This window comes from Anomaloglossus baeobatrachus, chromosome 1 (assembly GCF_048569485.1).
Source record: "Anomaloglossus baeobatrachus isolate aAnoBae1 chromosome 1, aAnoBae1.hap1, whole genome shotgun sequence".
In the NCBI taxonomy this organism is placed as follows: Eukaryota; Metazoa; Chordata; class Amphibia; order Anura; family Aromobatidae; genus Anomaloglossus; species Anomaloglossus baeobatrachus.
Genome location: NC_134353.1, coordinates 395,004,531 through 395,030,932, shown reverse-complemented (window position 1 = coordinate 395,030,932; position 26,402 = coordinate 395,004,531). Strand labels below are relative to the sequence as shown.

General features: G+C 41.7%; 1 protein-coding gene across 5 annotated transcripts in view; it reads left to right on the top strand.

The window, feature by feature from the left end:
* The window catches only part of PIP5K1C (phosphatidylinositol-4-phosphate 5-kinase type 1 gamma), a 171,335-nt gene extending 149,379 nt beyond the window's left edge, over positions 1-21,956 (top strand). For 3 of the 5 annotated variants that reach the window (XM_075352570.1, XM_075352569.1, XM_075352567.1), the window contains 2 exons: positions 17,269-17,360; positions 20,832-21,956. In XM_075352570.1, coding sequence (XP_075208685.1) covers positions 17,269-17,325 — 57 coding nt within the window. In that variant the 3' untranslated portion in view covers positions 17,326-17,360; positions 20,832-21,956. The remainder of the gene's footprint in view (positions 1-17,268; positions 17,361-20,831) is intronic. The other 2 variants (XM_075352572.1, XM_075352568.1) reach the window with 1 other exon arrangement.
* Positions 21,957-26,402: the final 4,446 nt, after the last annotated feature.

Here is a 26,402-nt window from a genome sequence, read left to right as displayed (position 1 = left end):
GTGGCCAGGCTTGACAGTTAATATTCACTATAGTAAGGGGGGGTGTTTAGAAGAAACGGGGCATTTAATATGCAAGGTTCTCACCCCTAAATTAACCTATGGTCCAGTCACAGACCTGAGCTTGGAATATTAAAATCTTGGCCCTTCCAGTTAATATGAGCCCAGGGAGAAGCATATAAAAAGGTGGGAGACACAAAATAAAGCTGTTCACATGTGGGGTCGGCCTATGCTGATGTCACCCATATTTAATTTCTCCTTCCCTCAAGGAAACAAGATAACTTTAGACTGGAACGTTTAGGTATTTGTTATTTCTCCCTTTTTATTTTATAACTGTTTGCATATTTTTGTATTTTATTTCTTTATGTTGTATACCTTTTTATTGTAAGCACTGTATAATTTTTATATTGAAGTATAAAATGTAATAAGTTTGATCCTTGCATGCTCTAAATAATCCATAATCTTACAGAGTGTTGGACCCTTTTGATTGTCACACAGTAGTATATTTTGGGGATTTATCACCCCATGTGTTTGAGTGGTGGCAGCATGTTGTGTTGTGTTGTGTAGCTTGGTGTGTGGATTGTATCGGGGTGTGATTTATGCTCACTTTATAGTCTATAACAGAGGTTGAGTCCTGGAATGAGTGAAAAAAGATAAATTAACCCTTGCACTCATACCCCATGTTACGTATAGAGACGTGTGTATGTGACAACTTGATGGCAGCAGTGAGATCTAGTTTACTTCAATAAGAGTATTAGTACATGATTTAACCCACCCTGACTTTGAACGTACTGGGTACACCTTATTTGTCAGGGACCTGGGGACGCATGCAGGGGACGCATGCAGTTACGCTGAGGTGCAGTCGGAACGGAACTGCATGCAAATACGCAAAGTGCGCACATAGCCTTACCTCTGCTGCCACTGCTGGGTTTTGACTCGGTGCGGAAGATCAGAGCATCCCCAGACTTCCAGGACGCGTACACCTGGCTAAATAGTACGCATGACTGAAAGTCCAAGGACTCCTGATCATGCGCACTAAGCTGAAAAACAGCGGTGGCAGCAGAGGCGAGAGAGACCATGCCTCTGACACTGTGCATTCATTGGAATGGGTCGTGCTTACATGCTAAGGGGGCCAACTAGCCAAAGAAAGTAACGCCCTTGTGACTAGTCACATTAGTCCTCATTAGCATATGATAAAATATCTTTAGAAATACTTTTTCTAAAGATCTCTTTATGTATGCTACTAGATACAGGGACAGTTAGGCAGAGATTAGCAATATGCACCCAGAACTGCTCGTGGTTCTGCGTTCATATTGCACCTGAGAGGTTCACTTTAAGTGACAGTAGCATCAACGCAGCATTTAGGGGGTTCGGAAAGGGAGTGCTATCGGTGTGTCCTGCAATGCCATTGCAAGGGCTCAATCGTTGCCATGGTGACCCGAGGTAGTCATCCAGTCACCCAGCTTCCAAAAGCCTCTGGGATCATACCAGGAGCATGATCTCTGAGGGTAGTGCAGCACAATGCTGGTGCATTGCAATACATTATATCAGCGATCAGGGTAATAAAAGTTAGTTCACCACATAGGGATAAAAGAAAAATGTTAAAGGAAATTGTAAAAATACAAAAAAATGAAGAAAAAATTCTACCAATAAATATGTATATTTATGTAAAAAAAATAAAGATATTTGGTATCGCCGTATCCATAACAAACTGAACTAAAACATTGTAACACTAGTTAACCCCTAAAGTTAACACCTTTAAAAGAATAATAGTGGAGTAGAACGAGATTAAAAAGGCACATGTAAATGAAAATGCTATCACTAAAAATGTCATCTTGTCCTGCAAAAAACAGCCATATAGCTCCATCAGCAAAAAAATAAGAATGCTATAGCTCTCAGAATACATTAATGCAAAAATCTTCTTTTTTTTTTTTTTTTTCTCTTTTTCTATAAAATAGTTTTTATGGTCTAAAAGTGGCCAACCTGGAAAGAAATATATAAATGTGGTATTGGTGTAATCGTAATGACCCAAAGCATAAAAAACAGTCTTATCAGTTTTATAACACCGTAAAAAAAGACTTTCTGAATTGCTGTTTCTTTTTGATTCTGCCTCACAAAAAGCAGAATAGAAAGCGATCAAAAAATGGTACAAATGAAAACTCCAACTTATCCTACAAGAAACAAGCCCTCACATAACGCTGTAGGCAGAAAAATAAAAAAATATAGCCTTTACAATTCGATGATGCAAAAAAACCTTTATTAAGAGTTTTTCAGTGTGCTAGTAGCCAAACCTAAAAAAAAGTATAGAAATCTGGTATTGCTGTAATCATTCTGACCTGAGGAATAAAGCCTAATCACTTATATTGCATGGTGAACGTCATAAAAAAATAAAGCCAATTCTTCAACTGCTGTTGATTTGATTAGTTCATGCCGTCTGCCGATGATATTTCTTCACTTAAAATCACAGTATGGTGCGCCTCACATTTATCCTGCACTCTGTGCTGAGCACTTACACTGCAGACTATGTGTAAATCTCTGAAAAACATGATTCATGCAAAATTCCCATCTGAAAATTCACTGTAATGAGGCAGTGGGAGCCACTTTGAATTCCTGTCTGGCCTTTGATCCAGCAGTGTCCATCTTTTTACTTGTGCACAAAAGTGCGATCATGAACAGTTTTGTACAACTTTGAAAAGATGAACGCCACGGAACAGAGGCCGAACAGTGTCTGGAGTAACTCTGTTGCCTCATTAGTGAATGGAATTCTGGTCTGTTAGCTGTAAACAGAAATCTTGGCGGCTTCTACACTGCTGGTATCATAAAGGCTCCGGAAAAGTGTTATGATCTGAGACCCATATTGTGGGTCATTACGATGGCCCCCTTTTCTCTTGTTGTTCAGATGTTGACATAATTTCTTAGAGGTCTAGTTTCCAAAATGGAGTCATTTGTGGGGGTTTCCACTGTTTAGGCACATCAGGGAATCTCCAAATGCAACATGGTGTCCCCTAGTCATTCCAGCCACTTTTGCGTTCAAAAAGTCCAATAGTGGTCCTTCCTTTCAGAGCTCTGCCATGCGCTCAAACAGTAGTCTCCACCATATTTGGGGTTTGGCGTCCTCTGGATAAATTTCACAACAAATTACATGGTGCATTTTTTCCTGTTACCTATGTGAATATGAAAGATTTGGGACTACAGCAACATTTTTGTGTTTAAAAATTGTATTTTTTTTAATTTTCATGCCTCAACGCTATAAAATTCTGTGAAGCACCTGGGGGTTCAAGGTTGTCATTAAGCATCTAGATAAATTCCTTGAACTGGTCTAGTTTCCAAAAATGGGGTTACTTGTGGAGGATTTCCACTGTTTAGGCAGATTAGGGGCTCTGCAAACACGACATGGAGCCCGCTAACGATTCCAGCCAAGCTTACGTTCAAAAAGACACTTAGCGCTCCTTCACTTCCAAGCTCTGCCGTGTGCCTCGAGTAGTTTTCCACCAAATATGGGGTATTGGTATACTCTAGAGAAGTTGAACAACGAATTGCACAGTGCATTTTCTCGTTACCCTTGTGAAAATACAAAATCTGGGGTTAACGTAACATTTTTGAGGGGAAAAAGTAAAATTTTCATTTTTCCTTCCACATTGCTTTAGTTCCCATGAAGCACTAAAAAGGTTATAAACTTGTTGGATGTGGTTTTGAGCATTTTGAGGGGTGCACTTTTTAGAATGATGTCACTTTGGGCTATATTCTGTCACACAGACTTCTCAAAGTCACTTCAAATGTGATGGAGTCCCTAAAAAAATGGTTTTGTAAATTTCGTTGGAAAAATAACAAATTGCTCATAAACTTTTAACATGTCTAACTTCCTAACAACAAGAAAAAGATTTTTCAAAAATTGTGTTGATGTAAAGTAGGCATGTGGTAAATGTAAGTTATTAACTATTGTGTTTCACATCACTCTCTGGTTTAAGAGCATAAAAATTCAAAGTTTGAAAATTCTTACATTTTCTCCACATTTCCTTTATTTTCACAAAGAAACGCAAAAAATATGTCCCTAAAGTTACCACTATCATAAAGTACAATGTCTCAAAATGATATTACCACATAAACTGACACTGGTCAGAATTTAAAAAAAAAAAAAAATTGGCTTGGTCATGAAGGTGAAAACAGGCTGGGGTGAGGGGATTAAAGGGAACCTGTCACGTGGAAAAATATTAACTTGCAGATATGGGGTTTATCTGCAGGTTAATAGCATTCTGAACCTGGTCAGCAACTGCATATTAAACCCCACTGCCGGGAGGCAATGAACGTTAATCCTCTGGGCAGCAGTCGGTTTTCTGTCACGGGTTGGTGCGGGGCAGGTTCAGTCACCACTCTGTGTATGGAGAGTGGCTGTAACCACGCCCTCACACTGACTGACCACTTCCTTCCTTTTTGAAAATAAATACAAAATTTATTGCTTGGAAATTCGGAGACATGTTGTTCGTAGTTTATAGAAAAAAAAAGAAAAATTTCCATCTTACTCAAAATTTATACCTATAAAGAGAAATCAGAAAAACTGAAAATTTTGCCATGGTCTCTTGATTTGTGTCAGAGCCTTAGATGAATCTGGAAGTTAAAGTGATTTATTTTTCAACGCATTTCGGAGAACATTTTCTCCTTCAAGAAAAAAAAAAACATTGTTCTCCGAAACGCATATAACCTCACCCCAGCCGAGTATTGAAAAATGTTCTGGAACCTACAGCGTGAATTAACTGAGGACCATGTTTCATCAATAGATCCAAGGACTTTCTGATACCAGCTTTGAGGAACTAGAGAATCTCATGGTACAGAATGAGTTCATCGACATTTGTCCCATGGATGTATAACAATTTGTCTGTGATCGAGAGCCCAAAACTGCTGATCAGGCTGCAATGATTGCTGACTCTTAAACGGTCAATAGGAAGCCTGAGGTGCAGAAGTCAGCTTTTGCCAACTGGAAAGTGGATAAGCTGATCACCTTCACCAATGCACCTACCAGCCAATCTCTGGGGTGTCACACCATTTGCCAGCACCCGACCTGCATATGATACCCATTGGTGCTATACTTGCAACCAACTGAGACATATTAGCCTCACCTTCTTGGAGAGTGGGAAGAGGAACATCATATCAGAGGCCCAAGGGTCTAGTGCAGCTTTTCTTTTTGTGGATGGGGTGGTTCGAAAGGCCCATAAAAACTTGCAACCTGTTACTGTAGGCAGCACAGTCACTGAGGGGCTCAATGATACTAGTGCAAAATGAATTCTCATCCACCATGAATTTCAGTTCCCTGAAGATATGTATGTTCCATTATACAGGAGAACTCAGTCATCCCATGCTGCGGGGTGAGGTCGCTCAGAATTCTCTCACAGTAGTAAGAAACAGCGCTAAGGGAGATGGGGACCACAACAAAGGTGGTTACCTGCAGCTTTTTAGTGTCACAACGTACTGTGACATGGACGGTGGTAAATCCATGATTAGCACTAATCTTGCGCTATTCCAGGAGGAGAAGTAAGTGTTTCCCAAAGCTTGTCAGAATGGTGGAAAAGCGGTACCTATAACCGGTCAGGATGGTGGGAAAGTGTGTCCCACAGCCTCTCGGGTTCAGAGACAAGTGGTATTCACGGCCTGTCAGGATGCTAGGCAATGGGTACTGCTTTCCTATCAGGCTCATGAGTATGTTTTATCTCCAGCCTGTCAGGATGATGGGAAAGAGTGTCCCATAGCCTGTTGAAGAGGGAAGAGTTCTACCCAGCGCAAGAAGGAGAAATACGTCAGTAAATTTCCAGGTGCTTTATTTTGCTTGGTTTCCAATAAAAACGGTCATATAAACATATGAACCGTTAAGACATAGTCCTCCATGGATATTGACACAACAGCGACGCGTTTTGGCTACTGGAGTGTAGCCTTTGTCAAGTGGCTTTACTATGTGAACTGAGTCCTCTTTTTATACCTATACATGAAAAAGTCCTCCAAACAAACAGGTGCAGGTTCTTGCTGAAATCCTCAGTTAACCCATGATGGATCCACTGGCTCAAGATGTATCACAGCACATTATAGGTACATGGGTTCAGATACAATATAAAAACAAAAGATAGGCACATTATATAACAGTTCTCTCATATCAAAAGACACTGCTTGAAAGTTACATCATAATATTCATATAATAAAAGTTACATGAAAAATACATGAATATATAACAATCAGAGTGACGTGAAGCATTACCAAAGAGAGTGTGTCACAATATAGATGCATTGTTATAATTGCCCTGTTCCTTAGAAATGATGGAATAACATATGTAGTAAATATTCCATACCCAACGATCAATGCACAAATACAATTGAATCCAGAGAAAAAAAAAAATATATATATATTTATGAAAAAATACCTATGTGGTTGCTCTTTATGTCCCACCAAACCGCAACTCCACTGAATTCAACTAACAATAGTATTGACAAATCTCCGCTATAGGGGGAGGAAAAAGGGGGGGGGGGGGAGGAAGAGGGAGGGGAGGGGGGGGGAAATATGTATATTTCTCTGTTCATTTATATATCATGTATAATTATAATTCTTTATTTTATTTCCGTATATATCATCATTTGTTTAATCAATTATATGTATATTACACCCTACGGAGACATGTCAATCAATTGTATTGCAATATCAGATCTTTGCGTATATTCAAACCATTTGGCTGCCTAGTTCCCAATTTAAAGATCCAAAAAGACTCACGATTTAAGATTTTACGTCTATAACATCCCCCTCTGATAGGTTTCTGAACCCTTTCTATACCACAAAAACTGAAACTACTGTTATCACCTCCGTGTACTTCAGAAAAATGTTTTGATACCATTGAAGTACCAATTTTATTCGTTCCCAAGGCATCAGATAAGTGTCGCCTTATTCGTTTCTTAAGGGGACCAATAGTGCACCCTACATACTGGATTCGACATAGGGTGCATGTTATTAAATAAATTACTCCGGTGGTATTACAGTTAATGAATCCATTAATGTCATAAGTATGGCCATTAACTATAGAGGTAAATGTTTTCGTCCTACCAGCATGGGAGCAAGAAATACAAATATTGTGATGACATTTAAAAAAACCCTTAAGGTCCAACCATGTAGAACCCTTTTGCGGGGGAGATTTTAAAAAACTTGGGGATACTATATTACCAATTGTGGGAGCTTTTTTTGGAATGAACCTAATATCACACTTTGTCAGTACTTCTCTGGTTGTCAAATCACTGTTCAAAATGGGAATGTATTTTTTCACAATTTTAACAATGTCATTAAAATCTTCACTGTAAGTGGTGACAAAGTTTATGACATTGTTGTCATTACTACATGAGGGTTTTACCCTATCTATTAGCAGTGACTCACGTTTGATCTGAGAGACCTCCTCATATGTCCTAGCTAGCAAATCTTTGGGGTAACCCCTATCTCTCAGATCCTTACACTTGTCCCTTAATACTTCATCCAAATACCTGCTATCTGAGCAATTACGTTTAGTTCGAATTAACTCCCCCTTAGGGATGTTGGAAGTCACATGCCTAGGATGACATGAGCCATATCTCAAAATTGTGTTCTCACTTATGTCCTTATGGTAAGGAGTAATAAGCACATCAGTCGTACCTCCGCCGGCCTGCAGGGTGATGTCCAGGAAGTTTATTTGGCTTTGATGATAATTTGAAGTAAAACGCAAATTGAAGTCATTGCGATTGATATACTCTATAAACAGACCAATTTCTTCCTGGGTACCACCCCACACCAACAGGAGGTCATCTATGTACCTTCCGTACCACATTATTTGCCATTGCCACGGGTTACCATCATTCATCAGAAAAATCTCTTCCCAGAAACCCATAACGAGGTTAGCAAGGGAGGGTGAATATTTCCCTCCCATGCTAACACCCTGCTTCTGGATGTAAAAAGTTCCATTAAAGAGAAAATAGTTTTTATTCAAAAGATATTTAGTAACATCTAGTATGAAGGACTGCATGTAATTGTCATAGTCGCTATATTTGCATAAAAAATGTTTCAGTGATGTCATGATGACCTCATAAGAGATAGAGGGATAAAGAGCTACCACATCTGCTGTCAGCCATATAAAACGATCCTCCCATTGAAAATTTTCAAAGGCACAAAGGACACTTTTAGTGTCCCTTATGTACCCCGGCAAAGATTTGACCAAGGGCTGCAAGGCATGGTCTAGCCAGGCCCCTATTCTCTCTGATAGAGACCCTATGGCCGACACGATGGGTCTAAATTTAGACGGGAATCCACCCTTATGCACCTTGGGGAGGGAGTGGTAGATGGGGATAACAGGATTATCAACGTATAAAAAATCCATTAATTTTTGCGGAATGATCCCCATCTCCACTCCATCCCGTAGTACTGATAGCAGTTCCTTTTGAAAAAATGAGGTGGGATTCCCCCCCCCAAAATCCCATAGGTGTCACTATTGCTAAGAAGTTCTACATTGCACTTAATATACAGATCCGTGTCCATAATTGTGATTGCGCCCCCCTTATCCGCCCTTTTTACCGTGATATGCCAGTCATTTTTTATTTCTTGTAAAGCTGCTTTTTCTAGTTTAGTGAGATTAGATCTAATATCCCTGTGTGAGGAGTGCAGCTTTACCAAATCTTCCTCAATGAGATCTTGGAATCTATCAAAAATCAAGGGTCTAGAATTAATGGGATAGTAGTCCCTATTGTGTGTATGAAAGGAATTCATGTTTGCTTTAATAAAACCACCACTTTCTGCTTCCAATTGTCTCAAAGTTCAGAAAAACTGGGAATTAAAGTGGTAGTAGCAACACTAATCTCTTCCATTCCATCGATATTAGCAGTGACGTTTTCCCCTTCACAACCCACAAAATGACATTTCAATGGTAAATTGCGTGTAAACTTATTAATGTCTAACAGGGTAGAAAACAAATTAAAGCGTGTTTTAGGAGCAAATCCCAAACCTTTGGAGAGCGCAGACAAATGTTCAGGTTGAAAAATTCTGGTGGTGAGATTCCAAACGGTGTTCATATTTTCTTTTTCCTGGTAGATTGCCTTGTTTGTATTATGCTTTCTACCTGCTCTCCGTCCCCGTTTTTTGACTGCAATGGACCCAAATCGTCCTGACTGTCACTCTGATCCAACTTCTCAGATGAGGAATGAGTAAGGGAATCCCCTGATGTCTCCGGATAGGAAAAACTGACACGTCTTTTGCTTTTATTCCTTTTAAATGCAAATTTGGATCCACTTCTATGTTTTTTCCACGTATACACTTGATTTTTTGAATAATCTTCATTATCTCGTTCCCATTTACGTCTTTTAATGTCCACAATTTTGTTTTCTAGATTTTCTATGTTGCTAGACATTTTCTTCATTAGATTTTCATAGTTGTCGGGTTTGACCACATCAGACATTTTTTCTTCTATTTCCGTAATGGTTTGTTGTACTTTCACTAACTCCAATTGCTCATATTTAATAATGCAATTCATCAAACTCAATGAGCAGGTAGACAGAATGTCATTCCAATCAGAAAAAAATTTATCTGGGTAAGGATAAGTGCAGTCTTTCGTGATTCTCAAACCTCTTGGCAGCATTTTTTTATCCACATAATTACTGTGTGTGTATATATATTATAAATAATGTAATCAGTACAGACCAGGTGCGTCTTATAGTCTGAATGTAGGGCTGCGGGGAATGAGGGTGCTGCGGTGGAGCGGGTCATCGGCGGCATGAGCAGGCTGCAGCAGCGCCTACCGTAACCACGTGGGCCCGCTCATTTCATATGCACGCCCATCCTCCCGCCCATCATCTCTCAGTGCTGACAGGTGGGCGGGATCATGGGCGGGGGGTGCGCGCATGGTAAAGAGTCGGCCCGCATGATCACCCCTGGCAACTACAGCCTGGAGTGATCATGTGCGGTTATATTACCTGCTCCCTGCACATCAATATCAGCGTGGGTGCAGTGAATCAGTATACTCACCCGTCACCGTTCCCCTGCAGCTTTGCGATGTGTTCCTGTCTGTGCCGGTCAGCTGATCTGTGTAGAGAGCGGTGAGCACAGGGATGACGTCATTGCTGTGCGCAAGCTAGTCTCCACATAGATCAGCTGAGGGGCACAGACAGTAGGACATCGCGATGTTGCAGGGGGACGGCTCCACATAGGTCAGCGGCGCTGCTGCTGACACAAAGAGGAAGATGATCGATGCTGCAGGGAGTGAGGAAAGGTGAATATAAACATTTTGGGGTTTTCTGCTGTGCCATAGGATACAGGCCATATACCAGGATGGGGGTATATTATGAGCAGGATGGGGGGTATATTATGAGCAGAATGGGGGTATATAGCAGGATGAGGACTATACCAGGATGACAGTATATAGCAGGATGGGGGTATATGAGCAGGATTAAAATTATATATATTTTTTTTTTTATTAACGCTTAAAACGTTAAGTTTGATCCTTGTATACATTAAAGAATCCATAGCCTTACAAAGAGTTTGGGCCTCTTTTGATTGTTAGGATGAGTCCCCCAATTATACTACTGTCTATGTGCTTGATGAGTGGTGGGGTTGTTGTGTAGCCAGGTGAGTGCATGTGATTTGTGCTCCCTTTTATAGCCTATTACAGAGGTTGAGTCCTGGAATGAGTGCAAAAAATCTAAATGAACCCTTGCAGGCACATCCCACGTCGCATATAGAGAAGTGTGTTTGTGATAGTAACTGTACATCATTGTCAGCAAGGGTTTAAAACAGAACTGTAATTTGAACAAACTTTGCATATATCAGTAGTACAGGTGCTTATAAGAAACTTTGCAAGGTATCTTATCAGAGAAATAAGCATTTGGAAAGTGAGCACACAGAAGCAGACAGGAAACCACTGTGCAGAGCTCTGTAATAAGAGCGTGGATCAGATGCAGACAGCTCAGCACTGCTGTAAAATGTCCTATATGTTGAGGCAGCTTGCATCTGCGAGCTAAGAAGTGAATGAAGAGCAGGCATTCCCCTGTGCTGTCTGAGAGAAATCATTCTACCCCCAGCTCCCAGTGAAGAATGCAGGTGAGGAAACTGCAGGAGAGAAGTAACATAATGGCCAGATATTGTTATTCATCATATACATACACCAGACAATTTATTCTGAATAGTTAATTGAAAGTACAGTCACTCTTGTAATTATTTATATTTGTCATATTCTTTTTTTGTATATATATTTTGTTAAAGTGGTACTCTGAGGAGATAAAAAAAAATCTTGTAATGGTCATGCCCTCAAACTATAAAAAGATGACATCCATAGTGCTGTTCCTGTAATGCAGTGTGATGCAGCAGCTGCTCCCCCTCCCTTCTGGGATGTTACACACACTGCGCAACATACGTCAGTTAGGGGGTAAAATGCTAAGCCTCAAAATATGAGAACATTTCAAAAGACCTTATAAAAACAGATAACTAAAGGGGGACACAGCAATTAACTGGTGTCAGCAGAAAAGGGTATAAGGTAGTTGGTATAAGATTTGTACTGTGTATTTCTTTACAAGGGTATTTTATGAGTAGGGCAAGTATATACATTTACATAAAATGAGACACAAAGTGGATTAAATAATAATGCAATATGTACACCTACCCATAATGTAACCTCTACTGCTGTCACGGGTGTGTCACGGCTGACAGACAGTCATGTGCTGTCAGGCAATAGAAGGTCACAGGCCTTGGCTGCGCAAAATGCTCACGGACTTTCTATTTGTGTTGTCAGTATTTAGTGTGCTAGGCATCTCCTCTGCTGGGTTTTCATCTTTTTCTCTTTAAGACCCTGCGGAGCTCCTCTTCCCTTCTGCTAATCATCTGTATTTCCCCTTGAGTTTAAATGCTTTCATTTTCCCTGGACTTGTTGCTGGTGATATTCAGTTCATTCAAGCTCTGGATTCAAGCAAGTGGCTTGCCCTCATCTGTGGTATTGTTGCTGAACTTCTACCAGAGTCACCTGTGGATAAGTAGTTCATGCACTTTTCCCTTATGTGTCCTGCTTGTGTCTTCCTTATTGTTTAGTGGGATTAACGAAGAGCTCATCCCACCAATTCCCTATTTATGGCCCAACACAAGAGATACCCAGGGTAAGGTTTTCAGCTCTGTGCATAGGCGAGGAATCTATTTAGGGTGGTGAGGGACCAGTGGTAGGTTTGGTCAGGGGTCATCATCTACCCCTTTCCTAGATGCAGGGTTCCCCTTCCTTTTCGCCATTCGCTTGGTACGTTCCCCATACTTAGTGTGACACCTGTCTGCTGGAATGGCGCCAACCCCGACGTACATTTTGGCAGATTGCCTTCATCAGGTGTATCGACATCCCAGCAGGGAGACACATTGAACTAGGAGACCTCCAATGAGCTAGCTATGCACAGGGGACTACTCACCTGTGCACAGCAAGCTCATTGGAGGTCTCAGTTTAAAGGTAAACTGTTCGCAGGATTTTGCTATGTAACCTCAGGACTGCATGAGGTAGGTGTTTAAAACACAGAATTCAGCAATGTGTCTCTTTTCACGCTTTGTGCAATTGTTTACTTATGAACGTTGTATCGCCAGTTGATTATTGCTGCTGGGAGATAGCTGGCACACGAGACTGTGTCCGACCCACTCCCTCTTGTGATAAGCAGCTCACTGTCATTCGACATTGTACATAGAGAGCCTGGTGTGGGCGGGGTTAGCTTTCTCAATTTTGCTTCATCCTATAGTTAAGAACTCTGGGTTACTGTTGCACCCAGTAAACTAAATTATACATCTACATCGTTGGAATCCGTGTCTCTTTGCCTACATTATGCTAATCTCAGATGAAGTAGCAAAAACCTGGTGACCGATTCACTTTAAATGTAGTTTCCTGCTGGGATATCGCCACCCCCTGACAAAGGCAATCATTGGGGTTGACACCATTCCAGCAGGAGAGGTTACATTGTGGGTAGGTGTATATATCGCATTAGTATTATTTAACCCACTTTGTGCCCTACTTTTATGTATACATATATATTTGTACCAGTACGTATCTTATACCAACTACCTTAAGCGCTCTCCTGCTGTCTGTACTGCCATTTGAAACTTATTAGCACTTTTTATTTCACCATCTGATGTATAGTGGGCTCAGATTAGGTTGCAGAAGACTTGTGACTGATTTATCTTGTGATCATGAGAACCCCAGTTTTTATATCTAATAAGTTTGTCACTCTCACTTCTTATCACACTGCACTGTAGTTTATCTACATATCACTCTTTAATTCACTAGTGAGTTGATGACTCCCAGTTATCTATTTTAAATGTTATTCAGAAGTGAGCCTCAGCTCAACAGTCCTCTTACACTTTGGGCTAGTGTCAGCCGATCCTGATGACACCAATGGGTTCGGCCGGCAACCTAATGTGTATGGGAACCCTAAACTACCTAACCTCGGGCTTGATGACCGCTGTGAAATTTTGACAAATCACAGCTGTCATTAAACCCTTTTATTACCCAGATTACCACTGCACCAGGGCAGTTGGGATGAGCTGGGTAAAATGCAGGAATTGTTTCATCTAATAGATGCAACACGGCTGCAGGCTGCTATTCTAAGGCTGGGGGAGGCTAATAACCATGGGCCTCCCCAGCCTGAGAATACCAGCTCCCAGCTGTCCGTTTTATTTCGGCTGGGTATCAAAATTGAGGAGGATTGCATGCCGTTTTTAAAAAATTATTTCTTTAAATACTTAAAAAAATAAAGCCGCATTGGGTTCTTCGTATTTTGATACACAGCTCAGATTACACGCACAGCTGGGAGCTGCAGCCTGTAGCCGTATGCTTTATCTGCGCTGGTTATCAATATACAGGGGATCCTACGTAATTTTTTTTCATGCCTGTCCGCACAGAGAGGCAGCCGCCGGCACAGACAAGCCGGTGGCTGTCGCACAGGCAGCCACCCGAGCCAGTTCTCCACCTCTCAGTAAGCTATATTTGGATTTTAAGACGCACCCCTCATTTTGCTCCCAAATTTTTGGAAGGAAAAGTGCGTCTTCTAATCCGAAAAATATGGTATGTGCCTCAGCTATGTACTATATAATGGCCATGTCTGACCGTACAGGGACATGGTCTGATCATACCACATCTCCTGTGCGGAGATAATCTTATACGAGGGGCTGCTGATAAGTCTTTGGCTTTACCCAGAAAGAAACGAGATAGGATTATGAAACTTTTCCACATACTCTCCACTGATGTCCACACGCTTCTTACATTGGTATTCCAAGTTCTGTAAACCTAGCAAAAAGTAGGATTTCAGTTGTGCTTCAAACCAGGCATTTGTAGCAGCCAAGGCATCAGAAATGGTGTGAAATTTGGTACCCTTGAGGTGTTTCTTCATATTTCAAAACAGATGATTGTTGGAGGGAACTAGATCTGGTGAATAATGTGGGTGGTCGACCACCTGGAAGCTTAGCTCTGCCAGTTTTGCCATGGTCGCTTGTGCAGTGTGAGCGGAGGTGTTGTCTTGCAGGAACAAGATTCCTCAGCGCTACGTTCAATTAGTCCAAAAGTTCACATTCTTTGTATTGATAGTGGAACCCTTTTGAAAGTAGTCCACTAGCAGCACGCCCTCCTTATCCCAGAACACAGACGCCATCACCTTTTAATGGCTGATTTTTGCACTCTGAACTTCTTTAGACAAGGAGAAACACTGTGCCTCCACTCTTTTGACTGCTGCTTGTTTTCAGGGTCATACAAATAAATCCAGGTCTCATTCATAGTGACAAGTCGATCCAGGAAGTTCTTATCAGTCCGGAAACGCTGACAAATGGACCGGGAAGTTTTCACTCGCTGCGTCTCTGATCTGTTGTCAAACACTTGGGGACCCACTTTGCAGAGGGATTCCTCATGTCCAAATGTTTATGGATAATGACACAAACACGTTCACGGGAAATCCCCATGATGTCTGCTATTGGTTTAGGTGAAATTCGTCCATTCTCCAGTATGAGGTTGTGCACCGCATCGACTATCTCCGAAACAACAACCACTCTCTGTCGTCCAGGACGTACCTCATCATTGGTGCTGAAGTGGCTCGTTTAAATTTGGCAACCCAGTTCTTATTTGTGGAATATGAAGGACATTGATCCCCCAATGTCTGTGACATATCACCATGAATATCCTTTGTGGACTTTCCTCGCAGAAACAAGAATTTTATCACTCCTCTGCTGTTGGTTGCTGTAAATATCGCATTAGACTGCCCTTTTGTTTTCCCTCGTGCATAGAACACTGTTGCCATAAGCAACAAACACAATTTTATAAACCTATGAGATACACAAGGCTTTCATGTGATGTAACATTCATTACCATAAAAATAAAAAAAAATCACAAAGCCAAACACTTAGCAGCAGCCCCTCGTATATGTGCCCCTGCTATGTACTGTGTAATGGCCATGTCTGACTGTACAGTGACATGGTCTGATCATACCACATCTCCTGTCCTAAGATAATCTTATATCTGTGCCCCTGTTATGTACTGTGTAATGGCCGTGACTGACTGTAGGAACATGTACCGCACATTCAAAATTCATACATTGGCCTAATGTAGCTAGGCAAAAATTTCCAAAACTGAATATGAGGTTGGTTTAACATTCTGATCAGACTGTTGAAGCTCAATGCCTCGTCACAGTGAACCTCTCAGTCAGTAGCGTAGCTAGGGAGGGGGGGTTAGAGGGTGCGGCCGCCCCGGGCCCAGTGCTCAGAGGGGGCCCACCCGGAGCTGCGATACCATTAACTATATCAGCGTGCACAGCGCGCCGATATAGTTAACCTCTGTGGCAGTACGGATGAGACATAATCTCCCTTCACTGCTGTTGATGACAGCGCACACGCAGGACACAGAGTTCCAGCGTGGTGACGTCATCGCTCAGCGCCGGGACTCTGCTGTCTTGTGCGCGCGATGTCCTGCCTGCACTGCACCGCTTAAGACCTGATGAAGCAGGAGAGTATATAATTTATTATTTTTTTTTTTGTAAAACACAGAACAGGGGACATGTATACCAAGGCTGGGTGCCCATATACCAGCATGGGGTCCAGGCTGGGAGCCCATATATACCAGCTGGAGGCCCATATACACCAGCACAGTGCCCAGGCTGAAGGCCCATATACATCAGGCTGGGGACTCAGTATGTGTAATATATATATATATATATATATATATTATAGGATTTAGAAAGCTAAAAGGGCCCGTGCGTGTGACATAAACATGAGGGGGGGGGAGTAGATCCAAATGTTGCATCGGGGACCATCGAACTCTAGTTATGCCACTGGTGTGGGGGGCACTTAGAGTGTGAGGAGCCTTTATACAGTGTGGGAGCTAATGGGGGGCCTTTTTACTGTATGGGAGCTAATATGGGGGCTGTCATACTACTTTGGGGGCCCTCATACAGTGTGTAGGGCCACTATTGAAGCCATTATACAATGTGGGGGCTGCTGTGGGAACAATTAATCAGTGTGTCAGCTACTATGCTGTCCATTCTACAGTGTGTGGACTGTTTTGGGGGAGCTGTAGGCCCATAATGCTGTGTATAGGGGAGGGGTAGAGGCATCTTACTGTGTATAGGGGAGGTGTAGAGGTATCGTACTATGTATAGTTGCAATATCAAATTTTGTTTAGGGGAGGGGTACAGTTATCATACTGTGTATAGGGTAGGTATAGAGGCATTATTCTGTGTATAGGAGAGGTATAAGGGCTTCATACTGTGTATAGACGAACTGTACATGGGAGGGACATTATTAAATGTTAAGTGGACACTTACGAACCATTATTGTTATAGGGGCAGTCAGGGTATTGTGACCATCAAAGGCACACTGGGGGCTCTATTACTTTCTAGGAACAATATGTGGGCACTTTTCTAGGGCACTTACACAGGTCATTAATATTTTCTAGGGGAAAATGTTACCATTTAGAGGGCATAAATCAGGCATTTTACCATATAAAGGGCACAGTGGTGGCATTAATATGTGGGAGGCACAGTGGTGGCATTATTACCATGTGGGGTCATAGTGGTGGCATTATTACCATGTGGGGGCACAGTGGTAGCATTACTATGTGTGGTAGTAAGAGGAGTCGGTTTTTGTGCACACACAGGTGCAGTAATAGGGACACATACAGCAGCAGTGGCTCAGTATTGGGGTGATGGGAGGATGAGGAGTTTGTGCAGGTTGGGATTAGATGGGGTGCGGTGCCGGAAGTGTGAGAAGTCACATGTGTCTTTGTTGTAATTTCTGTAGATGAGTTGTAGCTGGAAGAGGTTGTCATGTCGGTCTGGGCCAGATGAAAAAGACTGAAAAGGTGAACAATTCCATCCGAAAGAACGTCAGCTGTAAGTCACCATCTATAACTGCCCTGTGATCTCTTGTATGTGCTGCAGCACCGATATCTACCACTAAATACTCACCATATAGCGGAAATATCAGTGTCATCTGCCGAGGTTCCACTATACCCACGATTAGTCTGCGCCACCGTAGTTTATCATGGTTACCTGGTAAGGGGCCCACTCAGATGTTTTGCCCCCCCTGAGCTGAAACCCTAGCTACGCCACTGCTCTCAGTGGGTTCCTAACTTAAAAGGTGCGGCACCATACACAGATCACTGCCAAAGCGACAGTACCCCAGCAGAGGGAGCGACCTGGTGCCCCATTGCACTCCACTGCAAAACCCCCACGGATCCAGAGCACAAAACTCCACAGGCAGAGCATCATAGCAGCATTTGCCACTACCAAGCACCAACACAAAGTAAAGGAAATTTAAAACTCAGCTTCCACAAGCTCCCAAATTACAAGCAGAAAGCAAAAAGATAGGAGGCGCCCCTCTTGCAGTCTTCTGCTGATTTAAAATTACCTTGATCAAATTGAAGGAGTGCCGGTCCAAACATTTAAGAAAGAATGGACAGATCATGCAATACACCATAGCTGTAGAAGAATGTTTAGCACATAAAATACCTTTTGGCTAGGATGGAAGCAAAGAGAATATATAGAAAGGTTGGCATGGGATCGCAGCTGATTCTTTCTGTGAAGTAAAACATTTCCCTGACTTTTTTTTTTTTTTTTTTATATATAAATATTTACCTCACAGAAACTGCTGTCCCGTCTGTATATTTTCCTGTGTCCTCCCATTGCCGAGAGTTATGGTATGATCGGACAATGTTCTTGTACGGTCAGACATGGACAGTACATAGCAGGGGCACATCTAGAGTATCTCTGCATAGGAACTTTTTTTTTTTGTAAATCACATCCAATTGAGGAACTTATTTTTATTCTAAAATTTGATTACAATGTATTCTGGCGAAAATTCTCTTAAGTCCATAAGGGGTTAACATGTTTGCCTTACACATTGGGTAGCGACACACACAATTCCGTGCCTATTGGCGCATCTGTTGCTGGGCAAGGGTTTATCCACCTTAGCACCAGTCTGTGCTGGTGTATAAGACCACACAGTCCATCTATTTCTGTGGCCAAAACCCAAGGCATGATTTTGAAGCTTTAACCTGCCTAGTACTGATGGACAGCTAGATTGTGTTTAGGAAGGCAGGTTTTATCAGTAGAATAACTGTCAGTAAAATACCTGGATAGCATGGTGCAAAATGGCCAAATAATTTTGTTTGGAGAATGCAAAGGTACGACTGAACCATTGTGATTTGAGCTGGTAATGTACAAAGCCAGTGAAGAATTCTAACTGGGCCTGGCATCATGGCCAGCACTGAGCAGTACCTTTTTTTGTTACAAGGTGTACATTTAGGGCCTATCCATCAGCTATCTATGTGTTGGGATTTCAGTATAAGGCTGAGGCCACACGAGCACTATTGTTAGTACATCGCATGACATTCAGCTCCCGCTCTGCTGGAGTGTAAGCCAAGTGTCCTGTCACTGTGATGCAATCCTGTGATCGCAGCGCAGCCGGGGAGGAGAGGGCAAACGCAGAGGAGTAGAGGGAGGGACTAATCTCACTATCTTCTCCATTGTCAGCTGATGTGTATACAGTATCACACTGCACTCCAGTGTAATGCAAGTGCAATGCAATGTTTCTCTCGCACCCATAGACTTGTATGGGTGCTAGAGAAAACTAATCTGATTCCACCCGCAGCATGCTGCGACTGTTTTCTTGGTCCAATTAGGGCTGAGAAAAAAAAATCGCTCATGAGCGGCCCCATAGAGTAACATTGGTCCTAGTGGAATGCAGTTGTTTTTTGTTTTTTTTTTTTTAATCTCCATTTTCTCGCCGTGTTTTTTTTTGCTCCGTTTTTCTCACCGTGTCCTTTGCCTTAGTCTAAATCTGTATAAAACACAGCACTTTTTTTAAAATTATTTTAAGAATACGGTCACACACATTTTATATCTGTAGATTTTAGTTTCTGAAAAGTGATGTCCACTACTTGGGAAAAAATAAAAATTAAAAATAGGCCCATAGCAGTGCTGCAATATAAAACAAAACTCCTTCTGGCCCTCCAAATTGAAGCTAGTGTTCCCCACTGATCTCCTGGGACCTCAGGCAGCACTGGGGATAATCAGATGGTTAATGTCTTTAAAAACGACCTATACTTCCAAAAAAAAAAAAATATTAAATGACCTGTAAAAATTCCTTTTCTTCCCTGATGGTGCCACAGTTTTCCTCTTGGGCTATCTCTATCGCATTTGTTTCTTCTGATCTCATCACAGTCTTCTCTGAGTCGGGCACTTTCACCTTTTCCCTCCCAGATGTTGTCAATCACAGCTGCGCATCTGATCTAGCAGTCTGAGGCTGTCGAGCTGTGAGTGGTGGCATCTGGGAGAGAGGGGTGAAGGCACAGACCCCCAGGAAAGTCTATGGAGAAACTCCCAGGTGGACAGAAAAGCAGAGATTTCACATACTGCTCTCCAGAAGCAATAAATGGGAATGGCTCTGCAATTAATCAACGTCGTGCAAACCGAAAACAGCCTGCTAATCACGGTAGCTCAGGGTATACAAGGTAATTAACTGAATTACTTTTTCATAGCAAGTGTCAGGTCCTCTTTAAGGTGGGTCATCCTCACCGGACTTTCTTCTATTAGCTAAAGAGGGGAACCTATAAAGAGAGAGCTCTAGAAACCTTGCTTTACCCATGTATTATGATAGAAGACTTATAGCTGCCTGCAATATCTACTAATCAATACAATTACGCTTCTGCTAATATGCCGCCCGCCTTTCATTAAGGAGTGGATGCCAAGATCTTACAAGACCTTTTTAAGACTTCCTTATGTATAAATGGGAAGCCTGTTGCCCACATTCCTGTGATGTTAGTTTTGGGTCTCATGCGAATGACTTTAGTGACCTGTAAGGTTGTATTTGCTTGAGTGTTTTTTGTAGCTTTTCATGAGTATTTATAAATTATATTGTTAAACTTTAGAGAAGTTGTCCAAGACTTTTTTTATACAATGTGCCTAAGAGCTAACAGGCAGGTAGTTGCTAACCACCTGCCTTTTCTACCCGTTGCAGCTCAGAGTGGTCACAAACCACTCCAGTTAGGCAGGGAATGACTGCTGTTACCCATCTTGACGTCAACAGTCATGCCCCGTTAACAGAGCAGAAGAGTCTGCTGCTCTATCAAAATGACATCAACGGAAGCTGCTAAATCGCCAGCAGCAGAGGTCTCTGACTACTCTATGCCAGCAAAGATCGGCGCAAGGGACAAGAGGCATGTAGTTAGCAACTAACTTTTCCCTTTAAGGAAATGACTTGCTAAAGTATGCTAAATCTACTCTAAACTTTGCCTAGAAATTACCAGACTGCTAACCCTTTTTTTTTTTTTCTCCCCCCCCCCCCCACCTTTCTCCCTCCAGTAATTACTATGCAGATACCTGACAAAAGGAAACATACCTTTTGTGGCCCTTCACCCCAGCCTCAGAAACAAACTATAGATGGGAGTGATGATCAACGATGGATGGAAGGATGTTGCCAGTTACCCGACTCCTACAATCTACTATGCTGTTATATGTATTTGTAGTATTATTCCTTCTTTGGTGTGCGAGTGTTTTGCCAAACATTCCCTTTAATTTTCAGTCTGTGCATTTTCTTTCCTTGTCAGATGCGGAGTCTGACTTTGACTAGGAACAGAAGCTCATCTGTTGCACCATCATGGGAATCCTGAACAATTTCTAAAGGGGCTAAATCTACAGTATCTAAGATGTGCTCTACAGATGAACGCGAGTTGTTCTGGTGATGGCGGAAGGTTCCTCTACACTACAAATATAATGCACCTGGTTGGACCTTTTATGCTGCATCTCTGGCTAGGTTTCATTATAACACTGCTCTTTGTTTTGTATATTTTGATATTTAATCCTTTTTAGTATTATTTATATTGCGTGGAGTGCACTGGTGATAGGAGTGGTAAGGACTAAATGCATTTTACATTTAACTGTTGTTGACTGTTTACATTGTAGGACAAGTTCAGTGATTGGGAGTTAGAACCAATCACTTACATTATTATTATTTTATTTTTTTTACATTTGCACTGCCACATTTGAGTCAATGGCTCTAGACTACTGGAGTTTGGTGACATGAAGGATTATGCCAGACAAAAAAAAGTTGAATCTTTCTGTATTTTATTTGGCTTTGACAGTCTTTCATGATCATCTTCAGTGTTATCTTGAAGTGATATTTAAAGAGAACCTGTCAGCAGGAATTTGAAATGTAAAGATGTGACTGTAACGGCGCTGTAACACTGCTTTGTGGTTCTTCGTTAATCATCATTTGAAGTTTTCTGCTAATTAGATTTTGGTGCACAGGGGCTGGACTGTACACTGGGTCTTTTTCTCCCTGTCTGTGATTCCCCAGCCCCTCTGCCTGCCTCCAATGCGTTAATGACCTGCCTCTTTTTTGTTTGAAATCTCTGCATTGACAGGTCATTCACAGACCGGAGACAGGCGGAGGGGCAGGGGAAGACCTAGTGTACAGTTCAGCCCGTGTGCACCAAAATCTAATTAGCAGAAAACTTCAAATGGTTACTAAAGAAGAACAACAAAGTGGAATTTTATAACAAAAGTATCAATTCACTCAGTATTACAGCACAATTACAGCCATGTCTTTACTTTTATATTACAAAATTGTACTGAATGGTTCTCTTTAATGGAGTTGGAGACCTCGGTTTCTAGACTTTGAAAATGATTTCAATCATTTGCTTTTATGGTCATTGACATATACCAAGCACATCTAATTTTATTCCCGAATTTTTCTGTTTTCATAATCTGATTTCTGTATTTTTATGTAAATATTAAAGAAATTTTATTTCTATTTAAGCATCCACTGCATTAGGGAAAAAAGCAGATTTGCTTCAGCCAACAGCTAGAGTTAAAGCATTTCTATAAGCTTCTCTACAGTGGCACATACTGTATTAAAGGGATTCTTTCAGCAGGTTTTTACTATTTAATCTGAAAACAGCATAATCTAGAGCAAGATTAATTACAGGGATGTGTCACTTTATTAGGTTGTATTGTAGTTTCTATACAATCAGGAAGAGATAACCACTGCCTAAGGCTATGTGCGCACGTTGCGTAAATACATGCAGTTACGCTGCGCTTTGTAGCGCAGCGTAACTGCATGCGTCCTGCGTCCCCTGCACAGTTTATGGAGATTATGCAGGGGCCGTGCGCACGTGGCGTCTTAGAGCGCAGCGCTTTGGCTGCTGCCCGAAGCGCTGCGTTCTAAGAAGTGACATGTCACTTCTTCCGTGCGCTTTGCCGGCAGCCCCTGCTCTGTCTAAGGCAGGAGCTGCAGGCAGAGCGCATGGAATCGGCTTTTTTTTTTTTCTCTACGGACATTTTCTGCAGCGATTTGAAGCGCATGTGTGCTCTTCAGATCGCTGCAGAAATTTCTGCAGGGCTAGTACGCAATGTGCGCACATAGCCTAAGGCTACTTTCACACATCAGTTTTCTGCATTCAGGCACAATCCTTTTTTTTTCCCCGATCCAACGGATCCGGCAAAAAAATGTAAAAACCCTATCCACCGGATCCGTTTTTTAACGGATTCGTTATGCCGGATGCGTAAAAAACCGGATCCGGTGGATCAGTTTTGCATCCGTTTTTGCATCCATTTTGTCTTTGTTTTTTTTTTTGCTGGATCCGTTTTTTCAAAACATTGGAGCATGCTCAGTTTACAAAAACTGATCCGGCAGCCTCATCCGTTTTTTGCCGGATCCGGCGTCTATAGGCTTCCATTGTAAAACATGCCATATCGTGCCCGATCCGGTGCAATGCATTTTTTTTTGCCGGACAAACAAAGTTACAAGATACGTTGCCTCCGGCCGCCGCTTTAATTAATTTTGCCGCATCCGGAAAAAAACGGATGCAACGCAAAGCCATCGGGCACAATCCGGTAACAATGCAAATCTACGGGGATAAAACGGATGCGGTACCTGATCCGTTTTTACCCGTTTTTTTCCGGACTGTGCCTGATGGAAAATACCTGATGTGTGAAAGTAGCCTAAGTCTTGCAAAAACAGCAGTCAGGTTAATCTGTATAACCCCGTCCCCACCACTGATTGGCAGCTTGCTGACATTGCCAAGTGTACACAGGAAGCTGCCAGTCAGTGGTGTGGGCGGAGCTATAAGCAGCTTAGCATTCTGACTACTGCTATATCTACGACAGATGAAACAGGGATAATATCAAAACTTTACTAAGTAGTCTAGTAAAAGATGCATCCCTGGAATCAGGCTCCCTTGCCCTATATTATGCTGCTCTCCGTTATAAATTAAAAACATGTTGCCAGATTCCATTTAACACTTTAGTGGAAAGCATTTAGGCATGATATATTTGGTGCATTGTTTTTATCATCAAATTAAAGGTGATATTATCAAGACAAGATCATACACTTCATAACTGCATTCCGCAACAATTTCACAATCAATTTATACTTTTTAACGTGGCAGCGTTAGATTTTTATTTAAAGGGTTTTCTAGGCTTGGGATTCAAGTCTGCATTCACCAAGGTCGGACTGGGGTGTCTGTAGCCCACAGTAGGATATGACTCTAGGGGCCCAATCTACAACTATATGCAAATACCTGTTTGCTTTTATCTCTGTTATAGTGGAGGGTCGAAAGTGAAATACAGGTGGCTCCTGCACATCTACTGTGCGCACATTGTAACTATGATGTACAATTACGGTAGTTTGCATTAAATAGGTTCTTTGGTGAAAACAAGTTATCAAAGATCTACAGGATTGGTGATAGCTTATTAATCTGTGGAATCCGATCATTGGAAACCGCACTGATCAGAAGAATAAATCTTTTTTTTTTTTTTTTTTTAAATTCCCGACAGGAAGCTTTTATCCCCATTATAAAATGTGGCAGGTCAGATGTTTGACCACAGTTCCATTCATCCTATTTGGGGGTGCCATAAAAAGCCAACTGTAGTGATTGCAGCCACAGAGGGAATGAATGAATCAGTGGTTAAGTCCAACACGAGCTCCATTCTAATGGGGTTAAAAGTTCCCCATGCTGCCTATTGGTGCAGGTCCCAGCAGTCGGGCCCCCACCAATCAATAAGCTATCACTTATCCTGTGGAGAGGAGATTATTTGTTGTCACTGGAGAACCCCTGTAAGTGTATCGCTGCCGCTGTGTAATAGTTGCAGGACATTCTTTAATGGAAATAAACAATCTTCTCTTAATATCAGAGAGAACAAATGACGACAATACACGAACGTATTCCACTATACCAAGACCAATAATACCACATACAAGGGAGAAATACTGCCACACCGTGACCAGACAAAATATTACCATCACATAGTGACTAAATTTTGCCACATACCAGAGAAAAATACTACCACACCATGACCAGACCACATATTTACCACCACATAGTGACTGACCAATGCAACTTACAAGGGACAAATACAGTCACAAGATGACTTGTCCATATAATTTCACCATAAAGTGACTGAATAATACATTACTGATCATTAATAAAAACCACAATGCTAATAACACTAATATTACCACTGGTGACATTATACATAGAAGCTCAGTATATAGTAAATAGTATACAGGTAATACAGAGATCACCTGTGACCTTATACACAGGAGCTCTGTATATATTGCATAGCAGGGGTGGACAATTAATTTTCCCCAGGGGCCCCATAAGAGACCGTCACTGATATAGAGACCTAACAAATAGCCTGAAATGAATTTTGTTCAATATTATTACCATATTGATATTTTATATTAATATTAATTGTATCACTTAACATTGAGCACAATTGAGTCTGCTGACACTCCCCATATAACGTGTGAGCTCCCACAGTGCCCCTCTATATACAGTATGATCCCCCACACAGCCCCCTATATACAGTATGATTCCCCACACAGCTCTACTGTATGTATGCCCCGCACATAACCCCCTATATACCGTATGACCCACACACAGCACCCATATACAGTGAGCACGCAGAGCCCCGCTATAAACAGTATGATCACCCCTATATATAACATGAGTCCACCTACAGCCCCATTATATACAGTATGAGCCCACACACCACCACCTCTATATTCAGTATGAGCTCACACAGAACCCCCCTATATACAGTATGATGTCTAACATAGTCCGATGTACACAGTATCAGCCTGTACATAGCACTCTAAATACACTGAGACCCATATAGTCTGTTTAGGCTGTGTGCACACGTTGTGTTTTTATTGCGTTTCTTGCCGCGTTTTTTCTTGCAGATTTTCACAAATCTGCAAGGAAATCCTTATGCCAGTAAAGTCAATTAGAATGCTGAAATGTGCACATGTTCAGGATTTTTTCATTGCAGATTTGGTTGCAGGAAAAATCTGCAGCATGTCAATTCTTTCTGCATTTTTTGGCTGTGTTTTTTACCATTTTTTTTTTTAAAGCAGTGACAAAAAAAAGCATTTAAAAAAAAAATGCGTCAAAACACATCAAAAACCCCGACAAATCACGGCAAAAATGTTTTCCTGCCAGGAGATGCAGAAATTTCTGCAATGTGTGCACATAGCCTTGGACAGTATTAGCTCCACATAGTCCCCTATAGACATTATTGATTTTCACATAGCCTCATATATACCAACACACGTGGGTAAACAATATAGAAAATAAAAACAACACACATCTTGCTCCCATTCCCGAACAGCATCCTCTTCCTCGTTCAAATCCAGCGCGATTGTTAAACTAGTTCCCAGACCATCGAAGGCCGGTGGCTGATGCGCCGCACACTGATGGCTCATGAGCTAGTGGCTATTTTTAATTTTTTTAATTTTTTTTTTTTTTTTTTTTTAAAAAAACCAGCCCGACCCTGGCAGTCACAATGAGTGCTGTGAAGAATCACAAGTCTGCTGTCACATGCAGTGACTGCCAATGTAAACCCAAAGACTGGACATCCCCTTTAAGTTGC